Source organism: Pelmatolapia mariae, linkage group LG20 (assembly GCF_036321145.2).
Source record: "Pelmatolapia mariae isolate MD_Pm_ZW linkage group LG20, Pm_UMD_F_2, whole genome shotgun sequence".
Lineage (NCBI taxonomy): Eukaryota > Metazoa > Chordata > Actinopteri > Cichliformes > Cichlidae > Pelmatolapia > Pelmatolapia mariae.
Window position 1 is genome coordinate 22,661,062 of NC_086244.1, and position 26,998 is coordinate 22,688,059.

The following is a 26,998-nucleotide window of genomic DNA, read 5'->3' on the forward strand; positions in this document are numbered from 1 at the left end:
GTTTACCTGACATTACTGTTAAGGTGACACGACTTCAGAGAACTGTGAAGTGGAATCTGAAAATTGAATTAGCTTACTGTAAAATCACAACAGATTAAAAATAAGAATTACACAGACGAGAGAAACAAAAATAAAAATCCCTTAAAAGGCAAAGAGGCAGTCATGAATTCCTCTCTTCATCTTTGTAATCTTTCAGTCCAAGATTAAATGACAATCTCAAACTAATCACGAGGCGCGAACCAACTGATCTCACAAATAATCTTGCTGTGAATGCTCCAAGGCGTCTGAACACCCGTCATCACCCGAAAAAACAAGCTGCAGAGTAAATAATACTTCAGCCATCCCCAACAGATTTCCATTATGCAGCTTGCCATGCATGGGCCCACACATCTAATAATATTTTTTATTTTTTAATATCCAATCTTTTTTTTTTTAAACATACCTCAATGTAGTTTACAGTATCATAATCAATGGCTTCAGTCTAGAACAAACTATAATCGCAACATCCAAAAAACACACAGAAACCACATCTCATTCTTCGTATTTTTTTTCTTACTTGATATTAAATCAGTTACATTAATTTTTAGGTTATACATTTTTAGGCTTTCTCCATGAATATATAGGCTCCTACGTTAAAGCTTAGCATTATGACCAACATGATAGACTTAGCGAAACCAAATTAAAGGAAAAAACAAAGAAAGGATTAAGACAGAATGACGGTGACTAGACAAATATCGGAACCTTCCCCCTTTTTGTGGAACAAAAATATGATAGCAACAATTGATTCAATGCAGCACTTACATCATTACATAAATCTGATAAAGTAATTTAAGGTGGTGGATGCGACAATTCTCTCAGACTGGGTTGTGTACACAAGCAGAATCTCCTGATGAAACATACAAAGGACCCCTTCACGACAAACATCAAAAGAAAGCAAAGCAGAGGGGTGTGAAGGATGTCAATAGTACAATTTTTGATTTAAATGGTGAGAGTTCTGGTTGTGGAGGACACATCCATTATTTCTTTCCCAGAGGCCTTTGCAATTCCTCCTCTGAAATGTCTCGAGTCCCGTGTGACTTCACACTATCCCTGATTTCTCCAGCAGTGTCACTGTTTGAGCAGTTCTTTTGAGAAGTCACCAATAATTAGAAAAAAAAATGTTAAGGCTCCAGAAAACAGGTTTCTGAAATGAAAATTGTCAGTAGTAAGCCAAAAAATAGAGATTTTGTCGATCTGAATGAAAAATAGATAAAACCTTGAAGAAGTTTTATTATCGCACAGTTCCAAGTCCAACATTGCCTTTGTGATCCTCCAACCCTGTTGGCACAGTTAAACCTCTGAAGCATGGCAATGTTGCCCCCAAATGGACAAATAGGGGCAGGACACATCCGTTCCTGATTGTACTGAAATATAAAGTGGCAGATTTTTTTTTTCCTCCATGGTGCAGTCAAACCCTGATTCAATTGGAAAGAGGAGGGGGGAGTGGGTGGGCAAGAGAGAGAAAACCAGTCTGTTGAGAGAAGAGTACGTCATGGAATGGGAAGAAAAATGTTTATAAAAAACTGAAATAAAAAGAGTGGTGGTGGTGGTGGTGGCTAGGTAATACATTAAATCAGCTTGTTATCCCTGCACAAAACGTGGTGGTACATGGGGCAAAAAAAAAAAAAAAAGCACAAGTGTCAATGATGGCAGATTCACCAGGATTAAATAAAAAAAATAAAAAAAAAGAAGGGTTTGCTTGCATTTTCATAATCTTCTGTCTTTTTTAAATCAAGTCCTAGTGTAACTGTTGATCAAGCCAAGGATAGATGTCTTCTATTGTTTATTCCTGTTCTGGCGCTCCTGTTCAGAAAAAAAAGAACAAAAACAACAAACAAAAAGAAATTACTCAAACATTACTCATATGATCATTAGACAACAACAAAGTAAGTGCAGCATTTCTTGGTGAACAGATGTCTACATGTATTTAAAGTGCTGATCAAATGGCAAAAAAAAAAAAGTCAGCTTTTTACCTGATCCAACCGAGAGCGGTTCTGTATCTGAGCAGGTTCAAAAGTCTGTCAAAAAAGAGCAAAGAGGAAACAGACAAAAACAAGATCAGGAACAAATCAAGAGTCAAATTATCTAAAGAAACTTTCACCAGTTTTCCACTAAAAAGGTACAAAATCCTATTTTTAAGATAACAGAGAGATGACTGTACCCACCTTGCGCACCTCTTCCTCTTCTTCCTGTCTCTTCTCATAATGGGAGAAGTCATCAAAGATGGAGGTTGTGTGTTTGTAGGTGGCAATGATTTTGAGCACCTGCTTGGCCTTTTCCAGAGGTACCTCCTGGGTATCACGGGAGTTGGTCACTGGCTTGTTGTCGTTGTTCTCCAAGCGGATGTGGCGCAGCTGGCTATTAGGCACATCCTTAACAAACAACCAGTCCACATCAAACTTGCCTTTCCACTTGTCCTGTGCCCAAACACCAGCACTGGTCCCATAGTCCACTGGTGAACGCATCTCTGCCACACCACAGAAATGACCACTGCCATTGACACTGAACAGGAGGTATACAGGACCTTTACCATTCATGGCCCGGAAGGCTGAGTCCAGCCGCTTGTTGCCATGCTCAGTGCTGCACCAGATGGAGTACTTGATGGAGCGATGAATATCATCCTCAGAGTAGCTCTTAATGATGAAAACACGGCCATTCTTCAGGTTCCAATCAAAGTCCTTGGGGTTGTAGCTATGGGAGGCCCGCAGCTTCTCCAGCACTGGGTGCGACTCTCCACCAGGTCCTTGGCTGGAAGATGCTTGGGGACCATTGTTCCCACTACCAACCACACCCATCACACCACTACCATCATGGCCAGGTCCACCCTGGCCATAACCTTGGTTACGGTTGCGTGGAGCAATCCAGCGGGTTTGGGGTTGTGGGGGCTGGGTGTGGTTTTGGTAGGGCTGGGGTGGTGGCTGGTGGTGATGGGGGGGCTGGGGCTGTAAGGCCATAGGTGGCATCTGGGGTTGCACCAAAGACTGAGGAGGAGGGGGCTGCATGGGTCCTTGCTGCATGGGGGGTTGAGGTGGCATGGCATGAGGCAGGCCAAGAGGCTGCTGCTGTTGCTGCAGTGGAGCTGTGGCTACTTTAGTCACTGGGCCCTTTTCCCAGGTCCCAATGTTCATGTTGTGTTTGATGGGTGGTGGGGGAAGAGCTCCCCCTGGGTTGGGCATCCCTGGCTTCACCTTAGCTTTTAGCTGCTGTGGTTTGGCAGGCTTGCTGGCAATGGCCGCCCAGGAGGTGGGTTTAGGTGGGGGCATTCCAATCGGCGTTGCTCCATTTCCTGTGGCTGCCACTGCAGGTCCACCAATCACAGATCCTACAGCCTTTACTGCTGACCCCTGACCAGTGACATCCCCACCGATCTTCAAGCCAACCATACCCTGCTCCAGGCTGTTCATACCAGGGGCTTTGTTCAGGGTGTCACTGTGAAACCCTGTCTGACCATCAGGCACCAGAGTGCCCCCCAGGGAGCTGGGAGGATAGCTATAGCTGCCACCATAGGCTGAACTTTGAGTCTGCTGGCCCTGGGAGCCACTCGTCCCCCAAGCAGAGAAGGCAGGGTTTTCAGGGAAAAAGTTAAACCTGTGGGGATAGATACTGCTTCCCAGGCCCCCTGGCTGGCCAAACACTGTGTCCGGCATGAAGTGATGGTCTCCATTACTCAAGGGTCCATATGGGGTGAGGTATGGAATAGGGGGGTCCCCACCTGTGGACCAGGGAGCCTCACTTAGGGGGTACGGAAATCCAATGGAAGGAGCGTAGTAGCTTGGCAAGTAAGGGTCGGTGATGGACTGGTAACTGTTGTTCTGAATGAATAGAAGTCAGAATCACAACATTAGCAAGTAACTGAGTTAAACTTAAAAATACCCCACAACAAATTAAATACAACTCTGCTAGTTGTAGATTTTTGATAGGTAAATAGCTAAATGCTTCTTAACAAATCCCATTTCACTGCTTAGGTTACCCGGTTCACTTTTTTATAAACAGTGACTGTTCATACATTTGCCATGCTGTGGCATTCGATAATGAATAACATTCTTACAACTCATGTGAGAGAAGCTGAAGAGCAGACTTTACCTGAGTTGATTGACTAGTGAGGTATGGCTCAAAGTCATTGTCATGGACAGTGTCCTTCTGATGCAGTGAACCATTTTGCACTGCAAAAAAAACCAAAAAAACCCATTAATGGATCATTTAAACTTATTTTGTACTGAGGATGCAGTTATGTTTTGAGGTCTATATAGCAACAGCTTTTTTAGCTTTCAAGATGTAGTGTGTTCAGGGATAACCTTATGAATGTATGAAACTCTTAATATATTTTTACAAAATCAAAAATCAAATCACACTGATGTTGTCTTCGATTTCTCAAATATATTAGTTCTATAAATGTTAGTTTAATCAGTCTTTAATGTCTCTGCTTTTCCAAAAGACGAAAAAAAAAAAAAAAAACGAACCAAAAAAAAAACCAACCCAAACATTACACCAAAACTGGCAAACCATGCCAGACAACCATATACCAGATGTGGATGAGCTTGTGGCCTGCTGCCAGTCAGACCTGAGATGAGCACAATTTAAGACCTGTCTGTCACTTCACCTACTCCAAAAGCTGCAGCAGATGAAATATACCAATATCAGTGTTCATGAAGAACCGACAATAATAAATTGTGAGTAAATCTTTCTGTGTAATAATTGGTTGGGATAAAAAATACAAAAAAAAGTTAATTTACACAAATCAGCTACAACATTACAGTACAAAGGAGTCATTGTTTTGGACAGCTGCAGTAATAAGAATTTTGAGGCACGGGTGGAGTAATAATGTAATAAAAATGTGATTTATCATCAAAAACTACATTTTGATATTTAAAGCTCTGAGTACCCAGGACTTTTGTGTTTTACACTGAAAATACCAAGTTTCTGGAGACACAAGTGTGCCCCTCACCTGTGAGATGAGAGCAATTTTGAAGCAACAGGAAGTTCTTATTGTGCCTTCAAAACAACATTAAGCAGGTTCTTTTCAAAATAGCTTTTTCATTGCAATTTTTAACAATTTGGTGGTATGATACAATTCACTCTGATTACAAGGGTTTCTGATTATGTTAGCCCATATGGAAAAGAAATAGAAAAAACTTATAAAAGACTTGCATCAGATTTGGCTTGCTTCATATAGTGAATCATATAAGGCTTATATAATTTACTCATGAAAGTGGCCACTTTCTCATTACTTTCATATATTGTTTTAGGAAGTATCCAAAACATACAAGTTTCATTTATATAATTTTTCAAGGGATCTTATATCTGTTTTCACTCTTGTATGCTTTTCATACAAGTTTCACACAAGACAGATACAAACTTTATAAGATTTATATATATATATTCCATATGGGAGTATTCACTGGAAAAAGACTGTTAATGTGGATGGAAAGTGTGTGAAGGATGTGAAATTTTATCAACATGGGATTTAGGAAATGTAAACTGGAATATAGTGCATCTCCAGTGATTGGAACCTTTATTCCCCCACCCTTTATTATATTGCAAACATTTGCAGGCAATTTTCTAGGCTATGGGTGTGTGTGTGTCATACTGCAGAGATGGATTTGTGCCCTTACTATAAAATCATGAACTAAATAAATGCCAAACCATAAGAGACATAAATCATTGCATCTCATTAATATCAATCTCGTCTGTAAACATAAAAATAAAACACGTTCGCCCAAATGCCACATTCTTGAAAATGTTACTGAATCCACAGGAAAGGGAGGATGTCAAATTTTACATCATAGGCCACATACACAAATGCAAGGCCACAAATGTAAGAGATCCGTCTGCACAAATAAAAACATTCTGCCAGCCAACTGCCAATTAAATGTCCATTACCCCCCCCCCCCCCGTGGATCTACTCTAAAAATATATATATAACATTTTTATAGCAGGCAGTGAAAAACCAGGAACTTTGCAGTGTTTTATTTGTTAATGTTTATCTAGTATTTCTATTTTGTTGGTGTCAATGGTCTTTATCAGTAGGAAATACTGTAAAATACAGTTAAAAGTCCATAATCTATTCCCTCCATCACATTTTCCAAAGCCCTCCACTGGGCCGGAACGGGGTCTTTGCCAGACTAATTCTGACCCACGGGCCTTGTGTTTGACACCCCCAATCTACCAATCTACAGGTTTCTGAAATTTTTATTTTTAATAGCAAAGGTATTCTAATCTAGTATGTCCCACTGAATGTGAAATAGTACAATATTTTGCCATTTGGCTTTAATATTATTTGTATTACATGTTAACACTTGACTTATGAAGAATAAGAGCATAAAAATTTTTAAAAATCGCTAGCGGAAAAGATATCACCTTTTAATGTAGCTATTCATCTACCAGTGTCAAACACAATAAACAATGTAGTTTGACAATCCAATTAGATAATTTTAACAATAAATTTCCATTACACTGTATCAATCTCCAGCATAGTGTACTAATTACTCAGAAATATGGTATTGCACACCACAGAGAGGACAAGGATGCCAATTTCGCTGGTTTAAGTAAAACCAGACTATGGTTCTTCGGTCTGTTGTAACACAGATGTTGTTACATGTTGTTACAGTGTTTTAAGTAGTACCAACCCGGGAAACTATCTCCTTTAATTGCTACATGTGGAAAAGGACAATTTCGGACACTGACCCAATCTTAATCTGCCAAATTCTAAAGAGTTCATCTATGAAAGTTGGCATTTATTCTAAAAAGTGTCTGTGTCTGGGGGACTGTAAAAACATTGTACTAAAAGATATTTAGTGTTATGATAATGGTGATGGTGCACTGTCCAAGACATTGGTTCAAAAATCAATCATATGCTACTTGTGACATGGCTCTGGTAGCATATGATTTATATTTCCATAGTCATTTAAATGACTATGAGGGATGAGGGTACTATCATCCAAAAAAAAGGCCACTGACATCTAATTAAAATTATTCGTCATAGAACAAAGGTGATCTTCAAGAACAATATTGTAGTAATCCAGATACTCTTCCCTCTAAGGTGATAAGTGGACTCAAACCACAACAGCAAAACAGATCCACTGGATATCTCCAGGCCAAGCATTTAAAGTTTTCCTTTAATTTGTCCTGGTCTTTAGATGTAAAAAGTAATTATCTTGATACAGTCATCCACAACTCACCTTTAGATGCTTGTCCCTTTGATCTCTGTATCCAAGTAAATCATAGAAAAGGGGGGAAAAGAAGACCACAAAGTTATTTTGAGTCGACCTGAGATATCACACGTAGCTTGTGAGTACAACCCATAATGTTACCTATCCATTGCCTAGAAACTGAACATGAGACTACTTCCCGAAGAGAGCCATCTGAAACACTTGCCTTACGCTATTCTATATTAAAAGGTGTATAGTAATTACACTTTTATTTGGCATATTGTACAATGTAATGGTCTATGATTAACTGTTTATTTAAATAACCAGTTTATGATAGCTCTAATCCACATACAACTTTGCTAACTACCATAGCTCCCTTAAAATGGCTCTACAAAAGCCATCAGACTTAATGCAGCTTTCAGCTTAGTGTTTCTTAGCAGATTCAAACATTTTGCACAGCCCAGACACGAGAAAACATTCCATTATAAAAGTTACTATTTAAAGAATAAGTTAGCCTGAGCCTTTATGTAAATCTGTTGACGTTAACTAGCTTTGGGTTTCACGTATTCAGGCATTGGCTGCTACTTTTCCCCCGTCCCCAATCGGCAACAAAACATATCGATTCTGTTAAAGATACATCTGACAACAGCCTGAATATTTACGCAAAAGTGTCATCTTTCTTACTCGTCCATTAAAACATTTAGCAATTTCACGGAAAGTGGCTAACTCGCTAGCTACAAGCACCGGCCAAATGCTAGTGGCTTGCTAGCACTTCCGAGCAATAGCCATAGCCCAATAAATCGTTAACGTTAGCGGGTGAGGTAGCCTAGAAGCTCTCTACAGACGAAGTAAGTCGTCCTTCCTACCTGAGGGTCAATGCTTGTGGCAGACATAATTCATTAAGCAAATCCCTGGATTCTCACAGAGCCTGAGCTTGTGACTGAATTGCAACCCCCGTGATTTGAAAAGCAAGTTCACAGCTCAGTTACAGTTAGCTTTGTGGCTAGCTGCGCCGCTTAGCGTGTGGCTAGCAGTTGTAGCGCAGGCTCAGCTGTATATTTTCCGCTGTGTGGACGTATCCCAACTTCCACAGTTCAAGTCAGTCGCTTCGGATACTGCGTCCGAAAGCAGTCAAGTCCCCGGTAAAGGTATTCAAGTTGATGGTACGTGTCGCCGAACGGGCCTTTCCGACCGTGAATATTTTCGGTCGCCTCTTACTTTGTCTTTTTTTTTTTATTCCACAGAGGGAGAGAGAGAGAGAGAGAGAGACCTCCTCAGTTACGTTAAAGCCCTGTACACTTCCCCAATGGCTGCTCCATCCGGGCTTTGAGCCGCCGCTGTAGTTCACGTCGTTCCCCACGGGGTGGCAAAAGTTTGAGGCATCCTTACCATCGGCAAAGTGCATCCATGGCTGTGATTTAATGGTAGCAACGAATAAATCCAAGTCGTTTAACAAAAAACAAAATAAAACAAAAAACACAAAACCATAATTCTAGTTCTATAAGTACTATTCCAGTGTCACGAGTGCTATTTTCTGCATCCCCTGTGGGTGTAAATAGCGCCAGGAGGTGTCAGCAGACTGCTGGTGGTTTTCTGCAGGCCCCCTAGAACTGACAGTTCAGTCAGACACAGCGCTCATGTGAGACTGTGTGCACAGCGCCACTGGTTTCCCATTGTTATGAATTTGGTATATAATCAGCCTGAAACACAGTGAGGAAAACAGTTGAGTTGTCATGATTATTTTAGTATAGCTAATTTTACATAGATTAGAAATGCAATTGTGCAGTAAATGTTACACCCTTTAACCACTAGGAGGAAGCACGAGACATACGCAATCCCCTAAACTTAGTCAAAGGTCAAATTTATTTACTGTGTATAGTGTTAATAGAAAATGTTTGATTATCTATAATCAAATCAAAGTCGTTATAAGAGCTGTTTTATTTTCCCCATCTTGTGTAGGTTATGTTTTGACTTGGCTTGCCTCGTGGCTCATCATCTAGATATTCAACATCCCAACTTTCTCATATATTATAGACTATTTAGTTAGAAGATCTTTTAATTAGATTTAAATGTACACTTTTTTCCTTCCAAGAAAGAAGATGACACATCTTATTATTTTGTGTATTTAAGCAATTAGTTTTCACATTTTATTGTGCAAGCTCTCATTTTTATTTACCTTTATTCTCATGACCTATATATTAAGTTGTTTTCTGCTATTTTGTTTAAAGAAAAGCATCCTTTTAACAATTATTAGTTATTAGGGAAAGGCATGCTGCTGAAATGTTTTGCAGTGTTTTCCTAAGAGGCGGAGCAACATGGCATGTTCAGGCTGTCATTCATTCAAGGATCAAAGAGCAAATATTCTGGCATTTGTGGGATTTTCTGGAAAGCAGTCTCCTGTAGGTCACTGTGCAGGCCCCCTGCAGCTGATCACATTATTTTCAACTGGATGTGCTGCGCTGACCTTCAGTGTGCGCTCCACTATGGACCGCAAAAGGGATGACTGGCACAGAACAAAAAGGGAAAGGGAAACCTATATGCTACACAATGATGGATGACAGGCAAGCTATGCTTCACATCCTTGAGGAGCCTCAGATGCGAAGAGAAGGGGAGAGACTTCGAACTTTCCACAACTGGCCAGCAGATGCACCTGTCACATCTGGAGATCTGGCCAAGGCAGGATTTTTCTTTCTAGGCCCTGGGGATAAAGTACAGTGTTTCTGCTGTGGAGTGATTTTAAGATGCTGGGTACAAGGGGATAGCCCAGCCACTGAGCATAAAAGACATTTCCCTGCTTGCAGCTTCATTCTGGGTCGAGCTGTAGGAAATATCCCACTTCAAGCTGACTCCTCAGATTCTGTGGATGGACAGCTTTTGAGTCAGCTCCAGAGGATGACTATGGATGACCAGGGAACAGCTGGGCAAGCAGTCTACCCAGAGATGGAAGCAGAGGATTCGCGGCTCACCACTTTCCACAACTGGCCCACCGAAGCCTCAATCCAACCCGATGTTCTTGCCAGAGCAGGCTTTTTCTACACAGGTACTCAAATGTCTCACTTTATAGCCTAATAACGCTGATCACCTCTTGTTTTTAACAAATGATGAGCAAAACTATAGTATTTATTCGTATTTGTAAGTAAAATATCCAGCACAGATCTTGTCACTGCTAGAGTGACCAGCCCCACTGTGTGAGAGTTCATGGTACAATTGTCCTGCTGACTCATGATGTTGTGGACAGAACAACCTAGACAAAGCTGGAGCTGCTAAAGAGGTAGGATCTGTACAGCTTCAGGCAGTACACAGGGTGTGGACACAATATCATGAACAGCATTCCAAGCAGTTTTGTCAAGACAGTATCAGGGAAGGCTTGATTAACCTTCATTACAATTTGTTCAGGTTATAGTTTTTGCATGTATTTTATTCCTTTGGTGTGTGAAGAGATTTTCTGAGTTCGTTCTAAAGCTGCGAAGATTAAGTGGGCGTGTGTCATTGCTCCCTTTTCACAGCCGTCTTATATTATCGCAGGTCACGGTGACAATGTCAAATGCTTCTACTGCGACGGAGGGCTGAGGAACTGGGAGCCAGGCGACGACCCCTGGCAGGAACATGCCAAATGGTTTCCACGGTAACAACAGGACATTTCGCAGGCAGATATTGAAACATCAGCTGAATGCTTTTTTTGTGTCATGCCATGGCAATATTTCTTTTTATATCGAGCACTGTGCAAAGGTTTTAGTCACTCTGGATGTCAAAATTCGCATCACATAATATCATCAGAGATGCATGTGATCAGTCCCAAATTCGTTCTGCAGCATGACCTAATTACCACAAACCTACAGCCAGAGTTATCAAGATCGTTCATGTTTGATTTGAGAAATGAACTGAAAAAATAATTAGGTGGTATTATATTTGAAAAGATGCTCTTGGCCAAATCTCTGGCACACACATATACACCATATGCATAAATGTGTGTCTGTATATTGTAGATTATAAAGCAGCTTTTGTTTTCAGATGTGAGTTCCTAATCCAAACGAGGGGGCAGGAATACATCAGCAACATACAGGACACTCATTTCCACCTGGATGACACTATGGTGAGACCTTTTGCTTCTTATCTATTTGGAACATTGGAGATATTATAGCTGCACATTAATGAGCTGTAGTTTGTCACTGCTGCATTTAAATCAGTAAAATAAAAAAAATGTATATTACTTCTCCAGGGAGGATCACAGACCTCCTCGGGTAGAGATATCAGCTCCAGAGGCGGTAAGTCCTATAAAAAGAAAAAATCTAACTTTTGCTGAGGAGATATGACTAACAACATAGCAGCCTTCTGCTTTCATGTCTCTAATTATATATGTGTACTCTATATATAGCAAAGATTTAAACCATCAACACTCAGTCTTGCTTGTTCACACAAGAGAGAAAAAGGGGGATCAAACATTTCTGTTTGCACTGCAAGTCACACAAAGAGAGAAAAGAGGTCTGCGGCCACTTGATTGATTTATTCCTAAGTCGACCACTTTGGTTGAAATACAGATCTGATGGATAAAGGCATACCTTTCACAAACTCGATTTAATACCTTAAATTAGCCACTGAGTAGCAGGTCCATTTCTTTCTATTCTCATTGCTTTGGGGGCGGCTGAAAATGAAATTAATGGGCGATCAATTACCTGAGCTAATGTTTGCTCTAAAATTGAAGTAATTAGGGAGAGCTATGGAAGCCATTTGACTATTGCTCATGGTTGCAGGGCAGGCATGAGAGGGCAATTATTCCATACAATGAAGGAAGCACAATTATAATCCATAGCAGCTGAAATGCAGAAGGGGTCTGTGCTTTGAAATGTTTATATATTGGCAGACGGAGGTAAGCTTGCACAATTTGGCAATTATTTACACATTATCTTATAGAGGGTAGAGTGTGTGGGGTGCTTAGACTAGTATAAAATTCACATGGCATCCAGTGAAGGCTGCTGCTTCTCTCATCATCCTGGCATTTCCCTTCCTCTGATCCCCAGATCTGGTCGGAGGTCTGGGAGCTTCATCGGCCATGCTTTCTCCTGTGGTACAGACTGTGCTCCAGATGGGCTTTGAAGCCAGCCTGGTGGAGAGTCTGGTCCAAACCAAGTACCTTCTGACAGGCCAGCATTACACGTCTGTATCTGACCTGGTTACTGATGTACTGCAGGCGGAGGAGGAAGACAGACAGAGGAGGCCTCGAAGCAGAGGTAGCTGTCATTGTTAGAAAGCAACTAAGTTTATTTACATAAATTTTCTGCTACTGTATATACTTCCACTTCACAATACAAGGGGGGGGGGGGTTTCTACTTTTCCTTTCACTGTATTTGTTCAACAGCCATTGTATTTCAATTAGAATTCAAATGGTTTTGTTTTTATTAAGGAAAATTCACCATTTTAATAGATCCTTAAGTTCCGAATATATCTGACTGACTCTTAATGTTTGCGTACATCAGAGCCAGAGATGAGGCAAGGCTCCAGTGCTGGAAATGTAAGAACACAGACACCTGCCAGAGAGAAAGGTCAGCAGTCAATATCTCAAAGATTTTCAAAAAAGATCAAAATTTTGTGCTTGTAGTAGTTTTATTTATTTGAAATCAACCAATTAAACAGTAAATGTGTATAATTGCTTTAGGCTTGACTTACAACATTGTGCTTAAACAAATAGTTTGTGTGTTTGTCTTCATCGGTTTCTCCCAACAGTTAAGGAAAACAGTCCAGAGGAGCTGCTGAGGCAGCTGCAGGAGGAGAGGACCTGTAAAGTGTGCATGGACAAGCTTGTGTCCATTGTTTTCATCCCCTGTGGTCATCTGGTGGTTTGTGGTGATTGTGCTGCCAGCCTACGTCACTGCCCCATCTGCAGAGCTGTCATCAGAGGCAGCGTCCGTGCTTTCATGTCCTAAGGCTGTAGTGAAAAGCCACCCCTATACAGGTGTTGCATGAGTGGCCTTGAGTTTTCCACAGGCCCCAGTTTCTGTTGTACTGGAAAGAATAAAGAGTGCTGATTGCTTATTTTGTCAGGGTTACCAGATCATTTTCTACAATAAACAGTTCAAGCTGCCATCATATTTATAGCTTCTGGATTTTTTTTTTTACAAAAACAGAATTACCTACTAAATGACACATGGGACCATCAAAAGAGCACATTCTTTTATTAACAAACACATATTTACATGAGCACAAAGCACAGTTCTGGATAAATAGGAATACAAATTCGGGTCACATCGGGTTGGAGGAACACAGGACGCAAAATTGAAGAGAAAAAGAACCATTTCCACTTTCTATAAAAACAAAAAGTATCTACACAGAGATAGACTCTTTTCAGTGAAAATTTAACAAATATAACATGTTTCAACTAATACCAGTCACCAGGTTTAGGAAAAGGCTGTATTGCACTGAGAGGAAGACCTGTTTTACATTAGGATTTTAGAAGCATTTTCCTATTAATACTGATTATGTTACAATATGAGGTGCTTTGTGTTTTTACTCACACGCTAGCTGGCTTCCCAGGAGTGTGTAAACTTTAAATTATAAAGAAACAATGACACAAAAATTATTGCATCTCTCAGACAGCGAGGTGATCAATCGAATGGAAACAGTATTCAGATCATTTGAAGAATCATAACAGTTGAAAAACTGTTTGTCTGGCAGTAAAGCACATTTAAGATCACAGAGGACTCTGACACGCACTTGATAGCTGAAGGTGCTGAAAACAGAAATGAAAAAACTTCCACAGAAAACAAGCCAAGTGGCTAACTATTCCAATCAATTAACACAATGCAATTACTTTCAAATGGACCAAATCTCAGTCTATATGATGTAGCATACAACTGAAGGCAAATACAACTATGAAAACACAAAAATAAGAAACAAATCCTGGCCAGGGAAAGTGCTAAAAACAAAGGGAGTTTTATGGAAGGTTAAGCATGCAGCAGAAACTCAGTAGCCTTGAAATTTGCACATGAATACTATGAACACCAGAGGGCAGTAGTGATTCACGCAACCAGTAAGACGTGAGCAAATCTGACTTCTTGATGACACTAACAGGAACAAAAGAAGTGCTACCAATCAGTATGGGAGATATGAACTTTTTCATTTGCCTAGGAATAGTTGTCGTGTTTCTGGGTCAGAATACAAGAAATTTAAGTTGCCAGTTCATATAAAGCAATTTAAAAACACCAGTTTTGCTTTTTACTTATTACTTAATATGCATAAAATTACAAAACAAAAAAAACACTCCAACATGCTCTCAAACAATCACAGCTGCGACTATTAACACTGACAATTTAATTTAAACTGCTGAAGTGACAGGAGAAAACGCTCTGATCTATTCATGTATAGGCCACGCTACTTCTACACTGAAGACCATATCCAGACATCTCAGCACTGTTGTGCTTAAATATGAACAATGAAACAATTTCTATTGTTTTCTTCAAGTTAAAAATATGCTATGTAACCTTTGTTTGAGTGTGTGTAATGATCACCCTTGGCAGATCTGTCAGTAGTTAGAGGGGGACTGACGTGAAAACAAAGCTTTCAGCGTATCATCTAGCACAAACACCTGACACTTCAGAAACACCGACTTTGTTGTTGGTGAAAATAGTCACAATAATAAGACTCCCGAAATAAAACTAAGACTCGCATGCCATCCTTTGTGTTTGAATGCCTCTTGCAGGCTCACGCTATTTTGCATTCTTGATAGCTCACATTTTCAAACTCTAAATAAAAAGCTAATTTTAACCCTCCCACTTCCATTATTTACATTTTCTATTTTTGACAGATGCCCCTGTAGGTTTGGTGCTTTTGTTCCCTCCCCACCCTCTACCTCTACCTCTACATTCCCCTGTCTCTTCCTGCTCTGCTTCTGTATTTATGCACACACATCCTGGCCTAAAGTAAACAGACAGCACACAATAGCTCATTCCACAGGCTCCACTGTAATTCAGCCCTCCGGCTAAGATTTGAGCCAAACCAGCAATAATATGCTAAATCAGTGAGTCCTCTAAGACACAGCACCACAGACTGGCAATGACGGGCAGCCCCTGATTACATCCACAATGTATTTAATAGCTGTACATGTTCTATACAGTCACAGTCTGGGAGGGGGGTATTTGCCCATTGTGGGCAGGTTGCAGCAGTGGGACCACAGCAGAGAAATCAACACGAACAAAATGATTGATACTTGCCTAAATACACAAATACCCCTAAATACATGCTTTGTTTTACTGCAATTCCCCAGCTCCCTAAACCCATCACGATGGACCCTTACAGAGAAATGTTGGCTTTTCTGGGCAGTACACCAGCAAATTACATGTTTAAAGGACTGAAATCAAAAGAGGGAGGAACGTCTCGCGCACCGAAGCGCACTGGGACGTTTGTGTCAAAGCAACCATTTTGTCTCTGTAGGAATTTGCTGCATCACCTCCCCGCTGGATGTTCTCCTATTTACGTAGACCTGGAAGGGACAAAAAGATAGACAGAAAGGGCAAAGCTTTAAGACTTGTTGAACAACCAAAGGAAAAAGACATTTCTATTCACACAAACACACACACACACTTTCTCCAGGATACACAGGTAACTCTCAGTAGGTTGAGAGGGGAGATGAAAACTTCCTCCTATTAGAGACAGAGTTGATTAAACTGTCAAGAAGCTAATAAAATATTCATTTCATGTTGGCAGAGAATTATTACATTACTTCCCAGGCTTATTTTTATTAATTCCTCTGCACGACTTAAGTGATTAATCCAATTGTAGACATATTTTTATGTGTTTTTCTACCAGTAGCTGCCTGTGGACACACACACTTACGCACACGCACACAGTGCTATGAAAGGTCTCCATATTCCCCAAAGCACACTGACAGGATGTAGCATGTTTCAGACACTAGTTTACTCCCCAGACATGAGTCATATCTCCAGATACTGAGTAAGCAACTCTGTGTAATCTCTGTCAGCAAACGCTGTGTTGCAACCTAGAGATGCTGACACTAAACTCTGGCATGGACATGGAAGTGGAGATTATTTTCTTGCACTTTCCAAAGCATGTAAAAGTTTCACGATCACAACTTGCACCAACAGCAATGTGAAAGGTCACATAAATATGCTTCCAACACACAGAGACAAATACACATGTAATGGGATGAGAGCGCACTCGTACTTACGGGTACATGGGCTTTAAGAGGAGATGAGATGATTTCTCATTGACATGGTAGAGTGGGAATGGGTCAAATCCTCCAATAAAATCAACTGAAAACAAAGTATTGAACACATAAATCCTGGAGTAAATCAAAAGACAGACAACTAAAAATACATGCACAATTAAAAAAAAGAAACTGAATGAAGAATGAAATGGAAACAAAAAGACACAATGGGAACAAATGGAGTGCACAGATGTTGTAAGGTAGGCAGCTCGTGAACAACAGTGCAAACTTTGAGTCTCTTTTAGTTTGACAAAATCTACAAAAGTAGAAGGAGAAAAAGAAGGAGAGAAAAAACTGTTTTTCATCTGTGCATCTGCCTCAAGCCTAAGGGAAAGCTTGGGAACAGGTGAAAGCTTGCCAGCTGTCAAAATAGCCTAAGCCTTTTTATCGCTCAGACACAGAGGTGACCTTCAGCCACCAAATTGATGCTCAAACCTTTCTGTTTATTTTCTCAGTTAAGAGTTCAGACTCTAGGCGAGGTGCAGATGAGCGAGCGAGTGTTATGTCATGCGAGAAACAGAAGGACATGCTGGTACCAAAGTGCAGTGTGTTTTTCACAGATGCGGAGAGAGGGATTTTTGAGATGGATGGAAAAGGCTTGGGGCTTTTGAGGGGACATAAATGGCAGAGAGGGAGACAGACAGAGAGGGGAGGAAAAAGGAGGAGAGGACGGGCCGCGTCACGCTTGTCGGTCTGACTGACAGGGAGCCAAGGAGATTAGGGAGTCCGTGTGAAAAAGGCCAGCGTGTCCAGGAGCTGCGAGTCTCCTCTAAACACAGCGAGTGGAAGAAAAGTAAAAGCTGCACCCTATTCAGTGGGAAAAGACACCAAATATATAGAGGACCCTAGCTGAGTGAATAACAAAATGAGCACATCTGTTTCTTTTTTGGAACCCAGCACCTGGGGTGGAAAAACACACATACAAGCCAGCCATAGAGACTAGTGGAAGGCCCAATCAGTTCCATCCAGATAAGAGGAGGCAGGGGTGGTCTGCTAAATGCTGATAGGTAGACAGGATGCACACACCAGCCAGAAGGGTTGTGCTGTGTCACCCCTTTCCTCTGACCCTGTCCCGGTTTCCAGGCATTCACTGTTTCATCTGCACACCACAAACACACACACATGCCACCCACCCACCAAAAGATACAAAGATGCACACACTAACACACACACAAAGCCCTCTCCCCTGCTCTTTTCTGTACGAGTGATTTTCTCATTATAAGCAGGTGGGGATCCATCTCCTGCCATGATAAACCGTGCTGAGGAATACAGCTGGATGATAATCATGGTTGCCATTTTTAGACACGCTACAGCTCGTGGGATAGCAAAGCAATATCGCTCGGTGGATCCCTCCACCAGTCTGTGAATCTAATACTCTGGCTCAGAGTGAAATATCAGGTTGACTACTGGATGGATTGCCACAAAATTTGACACAGATATTCGAGGACTCCAGAGCAAAACTCCCAATGACTTTGGCGATCCGTGTGCCTTTCATGTAATACTACAAATAGGTCAACTTCTCCACTTGGAAAGTATTTGAAAGTCAGATTTCTGTAAAGAATCTTGTGACATATTCACTGACCAACCTAAACTTAAACTGGGCCCGGTGTGTATGATGTACTATTTTGTATTATATCCTTATTTTCTGTCATGTATATACACTGTTAGGATGCTAGTCTCTCCTATTTAGCAGAGCCAGAGTTAAAAATAATAAGCTCGGGCATGTGCAAGCAATCCACATAAGCTCTTTTCACAGTAGTCTTTTCGCATATAATTGCTAAGTAAACACAGGTATTACTAATTAATCAGTAACATTAATTATGGCTCTGTTTTTTTAAGACAGGAAACAGCTGTGAAACACTAAAGAGAATGGGGCCACTTCTGTTTAATCAACCTGGGCTACGATGCTTAAAATTGCTGCTTAGAAAAGGACCTATGAACTAAAAACTAAGGCTTTTACAGTACAGAAGCCCCACCCACCTGCTGTTCAAACCTTTTGTTTACAAGGGACAGCCAATCATAAGAAAGCTGGCTTAAAGGGAGGGGGAAGGGATGTGAAAGAGATTGTTTCATGTAGATGATGAACTGAGGGGCTGCGTCTGCCAGGACCCAAATAAGGATTATTTTGTGTGAATCATTTAAATCTGCTTTATTAAGATTTCAAGAATGAAAGAAAAAAATCCTGGCTTGGGCATAATAGGTTGCCTCTAAAGCTGTCTCTTTTCACTCTAATGAAGACATTCAGTGTGTCAAAACATTACTTTGCTCTCTATTAAATGCTTAATTTATAACCCCGACCTCTATTCCTCCTACAGACTATATTGTTTTTCAGCCAGTTAATTGCTTGTTCCATGTTGAATCATTTCCCTATTAATTACAGCATGCATCAGTCTGATGCTGCTCTGAGGTCGGTCTTCTGTGCAGCTCACTGATCCTTGATGGTTGAGAAATTACTGAAAAAAAATCCATATGACTGTGTTTTTTCAACATTAAAAACACAGCTCTCTGAAAACATGTCAGATGTGATCGTCTATCTCACTGTAATGTCTTCCACTTTTCTGGGAATGTTTCAGACTGTAGCAATCTTTGTCGATGCAACAGTAAATAAGAGTGAAAAAGCTGTTTAGAAGAAATAGTGAAATTTTCCAAGATCAAATGTGGCTTGTTTATTCAGAACAGATCTCTTAAGAATCTATTTTTCCTTTGATATTGCAGGATGGTAAACTTTAAACACACACTGACAATCTAGTAACACCAGTGCAAACAGAAAACCTTTAACTGGAGAGATTATTAAAACAGATACTGGCGGTTTTTTGACACCAACACTGACAGAAGCAAGATCACTTTCTTCCAAGCAGATTGAGCAAGCTATGTTTTTTTCCCCTTCTGCAGACACATGCAAGATATGAAAGGTATGTAGGTCAGTAGTTAAGGCATCTAAGTAGTGCCCCCAAACAAGCAGGGAGTAATGTAATGTAAGACGATTATGTTTCAGTTCAAGTGGAAATCAGAGGGCCTGTACTGAACCAGCAGAGATACAGTCAGCAGACAGTGTGTGTGTGTGTGTGTGTGTGTGTGTGTGTGTGTGTGTACGGGTTCGTACTATCCTGGTGGGGACCAAAATCTGACTTTTACTATCCTGGTGGGGACTTTCTGCACCGTGGGGACCAAAATCCAGGTCCCCTCGGGGTTGAAAGCAATTTTCACACTCAAAATGCGGTTTTACTGTCAGGGTTACAATTAGGTTATGGTTAGGTTTAGGGTAAGGGTTAGGGTTAGGCATTCATTTTTAATGGTTAGGGTTAGGGTAAGGGGCTAGGGAAAGCATTATGTCAATGGGATGTCCCCACGAGGATAGCAAACCAGACATGTGTGTGTGTGTGTGTGTGTGTGTGTGTGTGTGTGTGTGGTGGGAGGGGACGGCGGGGCTTCACTTGAAAAATTAGACTAAAACAGACAGAGTATAGTGTAAGGAAAATCATGAAAAACAAGGGTGAGAAATGGCAGAGACAAAGACAGAGAGAGTGATAAAAGACTGGACAGCTCATTCAAGACTTCTGTAGAGAGAATCTGTAATGATGGAAGAGGTCAATTAAAAGACAGTTGTGGTCCCTTTCACACACACACTCCTAGCTGGCTCTGCATGTCTGCATCTCTCTCCTCACACACGCAGCCATCTTTGCTGTTTTATGCATTGTTATTCTGCACATAAAAATGTTGGGTGTGTTTGATTGAAAGTGCATTTAAATTTTATGATCCATGCAAAGATGAGTGAGAGTAAGATGTTCAAGGGAGAGATGGAGTCTGTAGAAACTTTGTCTGCATTAATGATGTTTCTAAACTCCAACATCCAGCACCATCTTCACTGGTTTCTTAGGAATTTCAGACTCCGTCGCAACAGCCATCATCCACCCAAATGAACTTTTTGTTGATTGCTTGCACTTGTTATGAGCAATTATTATAGTCTTAATTATAGTCTTATAGTATTAAGTCTTTGAAGATAATATATTATAAACAATTCCATTAACCGTCTACCTTATGTTATCATAGCATGACCAAAATTATTCCAACTTTATTCAATGAACTTGCGACTTTGTTGCCATTTTCAAAGGCATGGACCAGATCTGTGATGATAAACGGGAAATGAAAAGAACAATTCAGACTGATTTCAATGTGTTGGCAATTTGTCTGTACTTATAGATTAGACACCAGTAACGTGCAAACCTGTCTGAGAACAACTGCAATCACTGGTCAACCACTAACTTTTACTAGTCGCAAAGAGGTTGCCACCCTAATTTTACTTTAATGTGACTGCTGATCCATTAAGTATGTATTGATTTTGAAATTTGCTGACCAACATCCTAATATTTTTTTTTTACTATTATTTTGCTTCAATGGCTTGTTGGGCAGCTTATAGACAGAAATTCATGCATCTTTGCTGCCTGGATCCTTGATTAGCATATATTATGGGGCTGGCTAATCACCCCGAAACACTTGCTTGTTGGCTTTTTGTTTGTTTTGGCAGATCACCCCCATTTCTTTGTGTTTCTGCAAAAGACCCTGGAGAGCACACTTGTCTACTGTAAAATTTGCAATATTTAATGCATTCTCTGGTTCCAGCCTCTCCATTGTTTCTTTTTGTTTTCATATGTTTCATATGTCTGGGAGAGACGGACCCTTTCTTAGATGATAAAACATAGATATGAACCTTCATTTCTGAAGTCTGAAGGCCTTTACTCACCAGGCGTGTAAAATCCATGTGAATATTTTGAAGCTTAAAAATATTTTTCAGACTAACCTATTCATTCACGCCGACCACATAGTTTTGCTGGACCAATTTGTGGCATTTTTCTTTAACCCAGCTTGATTTTCCAGACTTTTCGGATACGAATAAAGATAACGGACCAATCCGATCACTGCATTTGGGAACAAGTGCACTCGTAGCTCAAAAATGCAGTGGTACTGAATATACAAATAGTAAAATAATACTATTTTACCTCAGACACACAGCTAGACGCTGCTCGAGTCAGTCTGCGCTGGGAAATCGTTTTTCTGCGTCCTCAGGTGTGGTCCTAACTCTGCCAACAAGAGCTTAACCTGCTCCACTGACATCCTGAAATATGTACTCCCGGATTAAACCATGAAATTCTCCCTGCTGCTGCCTTCTCGTTAGAATCGGATGAACCAAGAATTTCAGTTTCTTCCTTTGCTTGTTTAGAAACATCAGGACCAGCTCATCATCACTTGATGTCGACTTCATATTTTCACAGTGTATTCTTTGTGAACAAGTTTTCTAATGCCTGCTCCTGTGTATTTTTAATGGATTAATTCAAAGTTCACGAGAACACATCAGTTTGTTGCACACTAATTAATGTATTTTTTTTTATATGTACAATATTCTCTTTAATGTATAAAATGACCTCAAAAATGACTGACTGCACTACTAAGGTTAGGTTAAAGTATAAAAAAGAAAACGAACATTTTCACAAACGAGGCCCTGAACACGTGCATCCATGTTTTTGAAGATACTAGAACTTTTGTTATTTTGACCTTCTCACACAACTTGATGATACCGCCCCCTGTGCATCCTGCCCTATAGCTCCTCTGTCTGTTTTTAGAGAATTTTCTGCAGATGTGACTCAGCACAGAGGGCGGCAGCATAATTAGCAGACAAGCTAAAGCAAGCTTATCCCAGTGCTAGGCGGCTAACTCCATGACCTACTTTACAAAGAGGATTTTCCCCACCACTCACTCTGCTGGTGTGTCTGCTCACCGCAGATAACTCTGTGTAACAAATTCATGCACACAAATATAGACAATCACCTACACTCAGTCAGTCAGTCACACACAGTCAGCTAAACGCGCACACGAACACATCCAGGTACGAACGAGTGCGCAACCACGTATAGATGCACTTGTGAGTGACAGAGGGAGAGAGACTCACATCAAAAGGGAGTTCACTCATGCACACACACGCACACGCATACACACTCTATCAGTAATAAAGCCTGAAAGCCATGTCAAACCCTGAGCTGATGGTATATGATGCTTGTTATTCTGCCCATTGTGTCTTCTTGGCTTTTTGCGAGTGTGTATGTGCCTGTATACACGTGTGTGTGTGTGTGTTCATTTTGCTAGTCTTTACGCAAGTCTGAGCACTCAAATCCAACTCAGTCCTGTCCCTGGAGAGTGAAAGAGTGCTTTGCGTGAAAGGAATTCCTCTCTTATCTCCTTATTCATGAAAAGCTCATCATGTCTCTTGTTGTTTGCATATTGGGTCCTTTTTCTCCTCCCAACTTGCTCCCGATAAACACCTCCCTCTGCTCCCCTAATGTATGCCCACTCTTTCTCTCTCTCTCTCTCTCTCTCTCTCTCGCTCGCTTTCTTTTCTCTCCATCCCTCCAGAGGATTGTCTCTACCTTTCTTCTCTCAGTAAGGCGCAATCAGCCGTGGAAGTTATTGACCAGCAAGGCGCTTAATGAGGCTGATACAATGAGTGACCAGAGACCTTTAACTTTTTACAAGCACACCTCATTAAAGTTCAAAAGCCAGATATGGTAAAAGAGCGGGGGAAAGAGAGGATTTCTTAAACACAATAAACCTGGGCTATGATATATTATCATTCCCTAAACCTGTGAAGAAACTGGGAATTGAAATGAAGCAAATGAGAGAGAGGAATACGGAAGATATACTTCTGAGTAGGAGGAGAAATGCTGAGACAGCCAGGGAGCTCAGTGGAGAAACTGGCTTTAATCTACACATCAAATAGGAGGAGAAAATGAGCACAGAAAGTGCCTTAGCTGGTGTGTGTGTGTGTGTGTGTGTGTGTGTGTGCACCTGTGTCTGCTCGAACAAACATGTGCATATTGGTGGGTGCGTACAGGCAAAGGGCTGATTACAATAACAAAGAGCTAGCACTTGGAAGCGATGTAGCAGCGTTTCACTTTAACACAGCCTGGGCCAGATAATTAAAACCAATAAAAATCACACCACATTCTTTTTTCACCCCAAGCTTTTTTCTTTTTTTCTTTTTTTAGCCATCCTTTCGCTGTTTGTTTGGGGGTTTTTTTTATCTCTTATTTTTGAGAGAGGATGACTATCCACTTCAGTTTTAATGGACATTCTCACTGGGAATGAACAGAATTCAAAAAAGAAGGAGTTGCTGAGGGAAAAAACCCTACTTTAAAAAAACCCCAAAAAAAACCTACTGGATAGAACTGGTTTTGCCTTCAAAGCAGTACTTATGGTTGACTGCTGATTAAGTTGTACCGGCTAGAGCTAAGGCTGCAAGACACTTGGGTGGTGATGCAAACCACTCACAGCCTTTGGTATGTGACCACCTAAGAACTGCTTAGACCTTTGTAACACTGGTTGGTAGGAACACACACACACACACACACACACACACACACACACACACACACACACACACACACACACACACACCTCAATTCCACCAAATTACAAGAGCCTGCAGTTTTAATTCAATTAGTGCATGTAGTGCTTTGTTCATTACTCTGTTTTCAAATCACATTAAAAGCTACAAAACAGACATGAACACAACCAGGCTCTAGAAATTAGTATTCTAAAAAACATGTACATAACTATGCCAGTGGTCCATTTAACCACTGAATGATATATTTGTGAAGACAGATTCTCAAGCTTGTGGACAGGCTTGTGTAGCTATGAGAGCTACTGCAGAACAAATCAGAAATTTATGACTACCATTGACCCTTAGATCTAATTTTTCCTGGCCTGTGATTGGCTAACCTCTTGCAGGACCTCCGACCTGCTGCCTATGAGGTCACAGCAGCTGCGTCATTTATCAAAAGTGTCCGTCTCTGCTTCCCCCCCATCTTCTCTTATGACTCATTTCATGGTTCCCTGCTGTCTTTTCCCACACTCTTCACCAGCTCTGTGCTTGTTTATGCTTGACAGGAAAAGAATGAGCCTCTCACCCTCAAGTAACTTTAACTTAAGGAACTAACACAGACACCAGAAGAAAAAGAGCCCTGAGATAGCACATTGCGAGGAGCCGCTTCAGAGAAGAAATCTAGATGTTTCAGTTGCTCCAAAAGAAACAGGCCTGAGGGGGGGAGACAGAAGGTTTGTGTTTGTTAACAAGAGCCCCATCTCACCTCTACCAGGTATGAGACGGCTGGAGTGTTAAAACGTGGGGCACACAGAAAGAAGAAAGTGAGAAAACAAAAGGCCACAGTACATTAAAGGAGGGAAATAACAGGTTTCCAACAACAGCAAGGATGACAGACTGCGAGAGACAAGGCGCCCAGCGTACACGTGAAAGCGAAAGGAAAGGAAAGAATGGGCTGAAGGAGGTGTGGAGAGTAACACATGGCTCCTTTGGTTCTGGAGGGAAAGAAAAACAAGAGGGCCCAGCTGGTGTGGGGGAGGAAGGAGGTACAGATAGGAGAGGTATAGGGTGGGACAGGAAAAGAGGGAGAAGAAAGATGCAGCTTTATTCCCCTCAACTCAGGCGTTTTCGTCTCCCTTGTGCGAGTGGTTCTGGGTGTGATTCACTCATTGTTGTGAGGCTCCTTTGCAAGAATGAGTGTGTGTATGTGTGTTTGTGTGTGTGTGTTAAGTCACTCACAGCTGTCCTCCTCCTCAGTGATAGCGCTGACAACATAGCAGGCGTACACGAAGCCAAGGAGCTGCGAACACACAAGCAAACATAGGAGGTTAGACACCACAGACCTGCCAGGCTGAAGTTAAGCTGCTGAGTGCTTTCCTCGATAGACAAAGAGACAATAAAGGAGGAAAATGTGTTTGTTCTCCGCATCCTTAAGTAACTGGATGATGCAACACTGCTCAAAGAGCAGGGTGAAAGCCAGAATAATTTGTTCATTAATTAAATCTTTCTGTGAACAAGAATATCGAGTAATCATTAAAGACATTTATTGAGCAAAAACATTTTAAAAAGACACCTTACAAATTTGTGCTTTACTTCTTCTTCTTCTTCTTTTTGCAATTTTGTACAATTCTAATGAGCTTGGAAGTAAATATTAGGTATGAACACCTTTCTTCTTCTACACAGCCTGAACTCTTTTAGGCAAACCTTCTTGTAATTTCTTTAAGTAGTCTTCAGGAACACTTGTCCAGCCTCTTCTGGATGTTGGCTTCCTTTTGTCTCGTTCTTTGTCAAGATGATCCCACACTGCTTTAATAATGTTGAGGTCTGCGCTCTGATAGTGCTCCATTGTGTATCCACGTATGGCTCTACTGCAGTGCCAGTGTGGCGTGCTGAAAAATGAAGCCCTTGCCAATCAGACCCTTTCCAGATGGCGTTCCAGTGTGGCTCAAAATCTGAAAGAACTTTTCTGAGTTCATAATTGAGAAAACTGTAGCCCCAAACCGTGACACACTGAACATAATGCCGAGATATGAAAAGGTTTTATGGTAACAGCTCTAAGGGAATCACAAATATTTGCAAAATAATCTTTTATGCCTGGCAGTTTGTGCTATCATTAGTTTAATTGTAGGTTCAACTAAAGAAATTAGAACAAATTATGTGTTTTTGCAACAGGATGCTTGTAACAAAGTGCCTAAAACTGGTTCTTTGCTAAGCTGTCTGTTTATGTGCAGACACAACACTGATTCATAACTTGAGTTAGATGCCTTTTTTAAATGTTTGAATGATTCACAGGTCAGTATTAAGTGGCTTAACAAGAAAAACCCAAAACAACATTCCTCTGAAAATGATCAGGTACAACGCCTAGACTGAAAATGACTAAAGAAGCACCCGGTGTCCAAAGAAAAACTTTGAAAGACCGCCATAAAGCGTCTTGCTTTATATAACTATTCCTCAAGAGCACTTTAATAAAGACAAACAAGTCCTGCTTCTTGGAAGTAAAGTATAAAGACATGAGAGGTGTCTCAAGCACTGTAAATACCTGCCAAAGCACTTAGAAATTCTGTTTTGATAATGTGATAGCCCTGTGGTGAGGAATCCTGAGAGAACTGCCATCTGACTCTACAGTTTCCCTCTGCTCTACAGAGCTTCATAGCACCTCTCAGCAGTGTGGCTGGAGCTTTACTGTTTTGGATCATTCTTACTGCTGATACTAAATGTTTTTCTTGGGAAGCAGGCAGCAACAATAACAACCTCTAAAAACTCTTTGCCACCATACCTGCCCGGCATAGAAAGGCAAAGTTAGTGTCTGGCTGGAATACACAAAGGAACATTTAGTCAGTAAAAGATACTGCAGTCGAGGGTTTCTGCCAGAAACGTTGTTAAGCCCAGTGGCTGGATTTGGCCCCAGAGTGGGAGATTTAATGTTGCACTCTATTAGCACAGTTCTATTCACCAGCTGCTTCTGGTGAAGAGAAAGAGACAAACACAGGGGAGTTTATTTCCCCTTTCTACCAAGAAACGTAGGATACAGCAGGAGAAAAACACCAAGTCACGGTTTCCCTGAGTACACATTAAACAATAACTGAAGGAAAAAGGGTGTTTAGTCATAACATATCCCCATTTCTTTGTTTTCCATTTTATTTCTACTAACACTGCAACTCTTTGAGCTTTTAGATACTTATAAAATACATTAAATAACCCAACAGCTGCAACTTTTGTCAC

The 26,998-nt window shown here is 40.9% G+C and overlaps 3 protein-coding genes across 4 annotated transcripts in view; 1 reads left to right on the forward strand and 2 right to left on the reverse strand.

Annotated features, from left to right (window-relative positions):
- Nucleotides 1–531: 531 nt before the first annotated feature.
- On the reverse strand, nt 532–8,519 carry LOC134618722 (YTH domain-containing family protein 1-like). The gene is made up of 6 exons (XM_063464258.1): nt 8,054–8,519; nt 7,218–7,242; nt 4,123–4,202; nt 2,205–3,851; nt 2,013–2,057; nt 532–1,842 (listed from the first exon to the last, which is right to left on the reverse strand). The coding sequence occupies exons 1-6, from the start codon at nt 8,078–8,080 to the stop codon at nt 1,816–1,818; spliced, it is 1,851 nt and encodes a 616-aa protein (XP_063320328.1). The 5' UTR covers nt 8,081–8,519; the 3' UTR covers nt 532–1,815.
- A 1,049-nt stretch (nt 8,520–9,568) lies between these two features.
- Nucleotides 9,569–13,219, forward strand: birc7 (baculoviral IAP repeat containing 7). The gene is made up of 7 exons (XM_063463821.1): nt 9,569–10,227; nt 10,713–10,812; nt 11,199–11,280; nt 11,407–11,452; nt 12,206–12,415; nt 12,662–12,727; nt 12,909–13,219. Exons 1-7 carry the CDS (start codon nt 9,687–9,689, stop codon nt 13,106–13,108), a joined length of 1,245 nt encoding a protein of 414 aa, XP_063319891.1. The 5' UTR covers nt 9,569–9,686; the 3' UTR covers nt 13,109–13,219.
- A 121-nt stretch (nt 13,220–13,340) lies between these two features.
- Nucleotides 13,341–26,998, reverse strand: part of nkain4 (sodium/potassium transporting ATPase interacting 4) — a 50,538-nt gene continuing 36,880 nt past the window's right edge. The window contains exons 5-7 of one of the 2 annotated variants that reach the window (XM_063463822.1): nt 25,016–25,076; nt 16,366–16,450; nt 13,341–15,660 (exon numbers count right to left, since the gene is read on the reverse strand). In XM_063463822.1, the coding sequence (XP_063319892.1) occupies nt 15,651–15,660; nt 16,366–16,450; nt 25,016–25,076 (156 nt within the window). In that variant the 3' untranslated portion in view covers nt 13,341–15,650. The remainder of the gene's footprint in view (nt 15,661–16,365; nt 16,451–25,015; nt 25,077–26,998) is intronic. The other variant, XM_063463823.1, reaches the window with a different exon arrangement.

Coding starts and splice junctions, on each gene's coding strand:
- LOC134618722 (XM_063464258.1), bottom strand. CDS start 8,080: ATGTCTGCCACAAGCATTGACCCTCAG. Junction 7,243..8,053: donor CCACAAGCATTGACCCTCAG/GTAGGAAGGACG, acceptor ACTTGGATACAG/AGATCAAAGGGACAAGCATC. Junction 3,852..4,122: donor TCACTAGTCAATCAACTCAG/GTAAAGTCTGCT, acceptor CTATTCATTCAG/AACAACAGTTACCAGTCCAT.
- birc7 (XM_063463821.1), top strand. CDS start 9,687: ATGACTGGCACAGAACAAAAAGGGAAAGGGAAACCTATATGCTACACA. Junction 10,228..10,712: donor AGCAGGCTTTTTCTACACAG/GTACTCAAATGT, acceptor ATATTATCGCAG/GTCACGGTGACAATGTCAAA. Junction 11,453..12,205: donor AGATATCAGCTCCAGAGGCG/GTAAGTCCTATA, acceptor TCTGATCCCCAG/ATCTGGTCGGAGGTCTGGGA.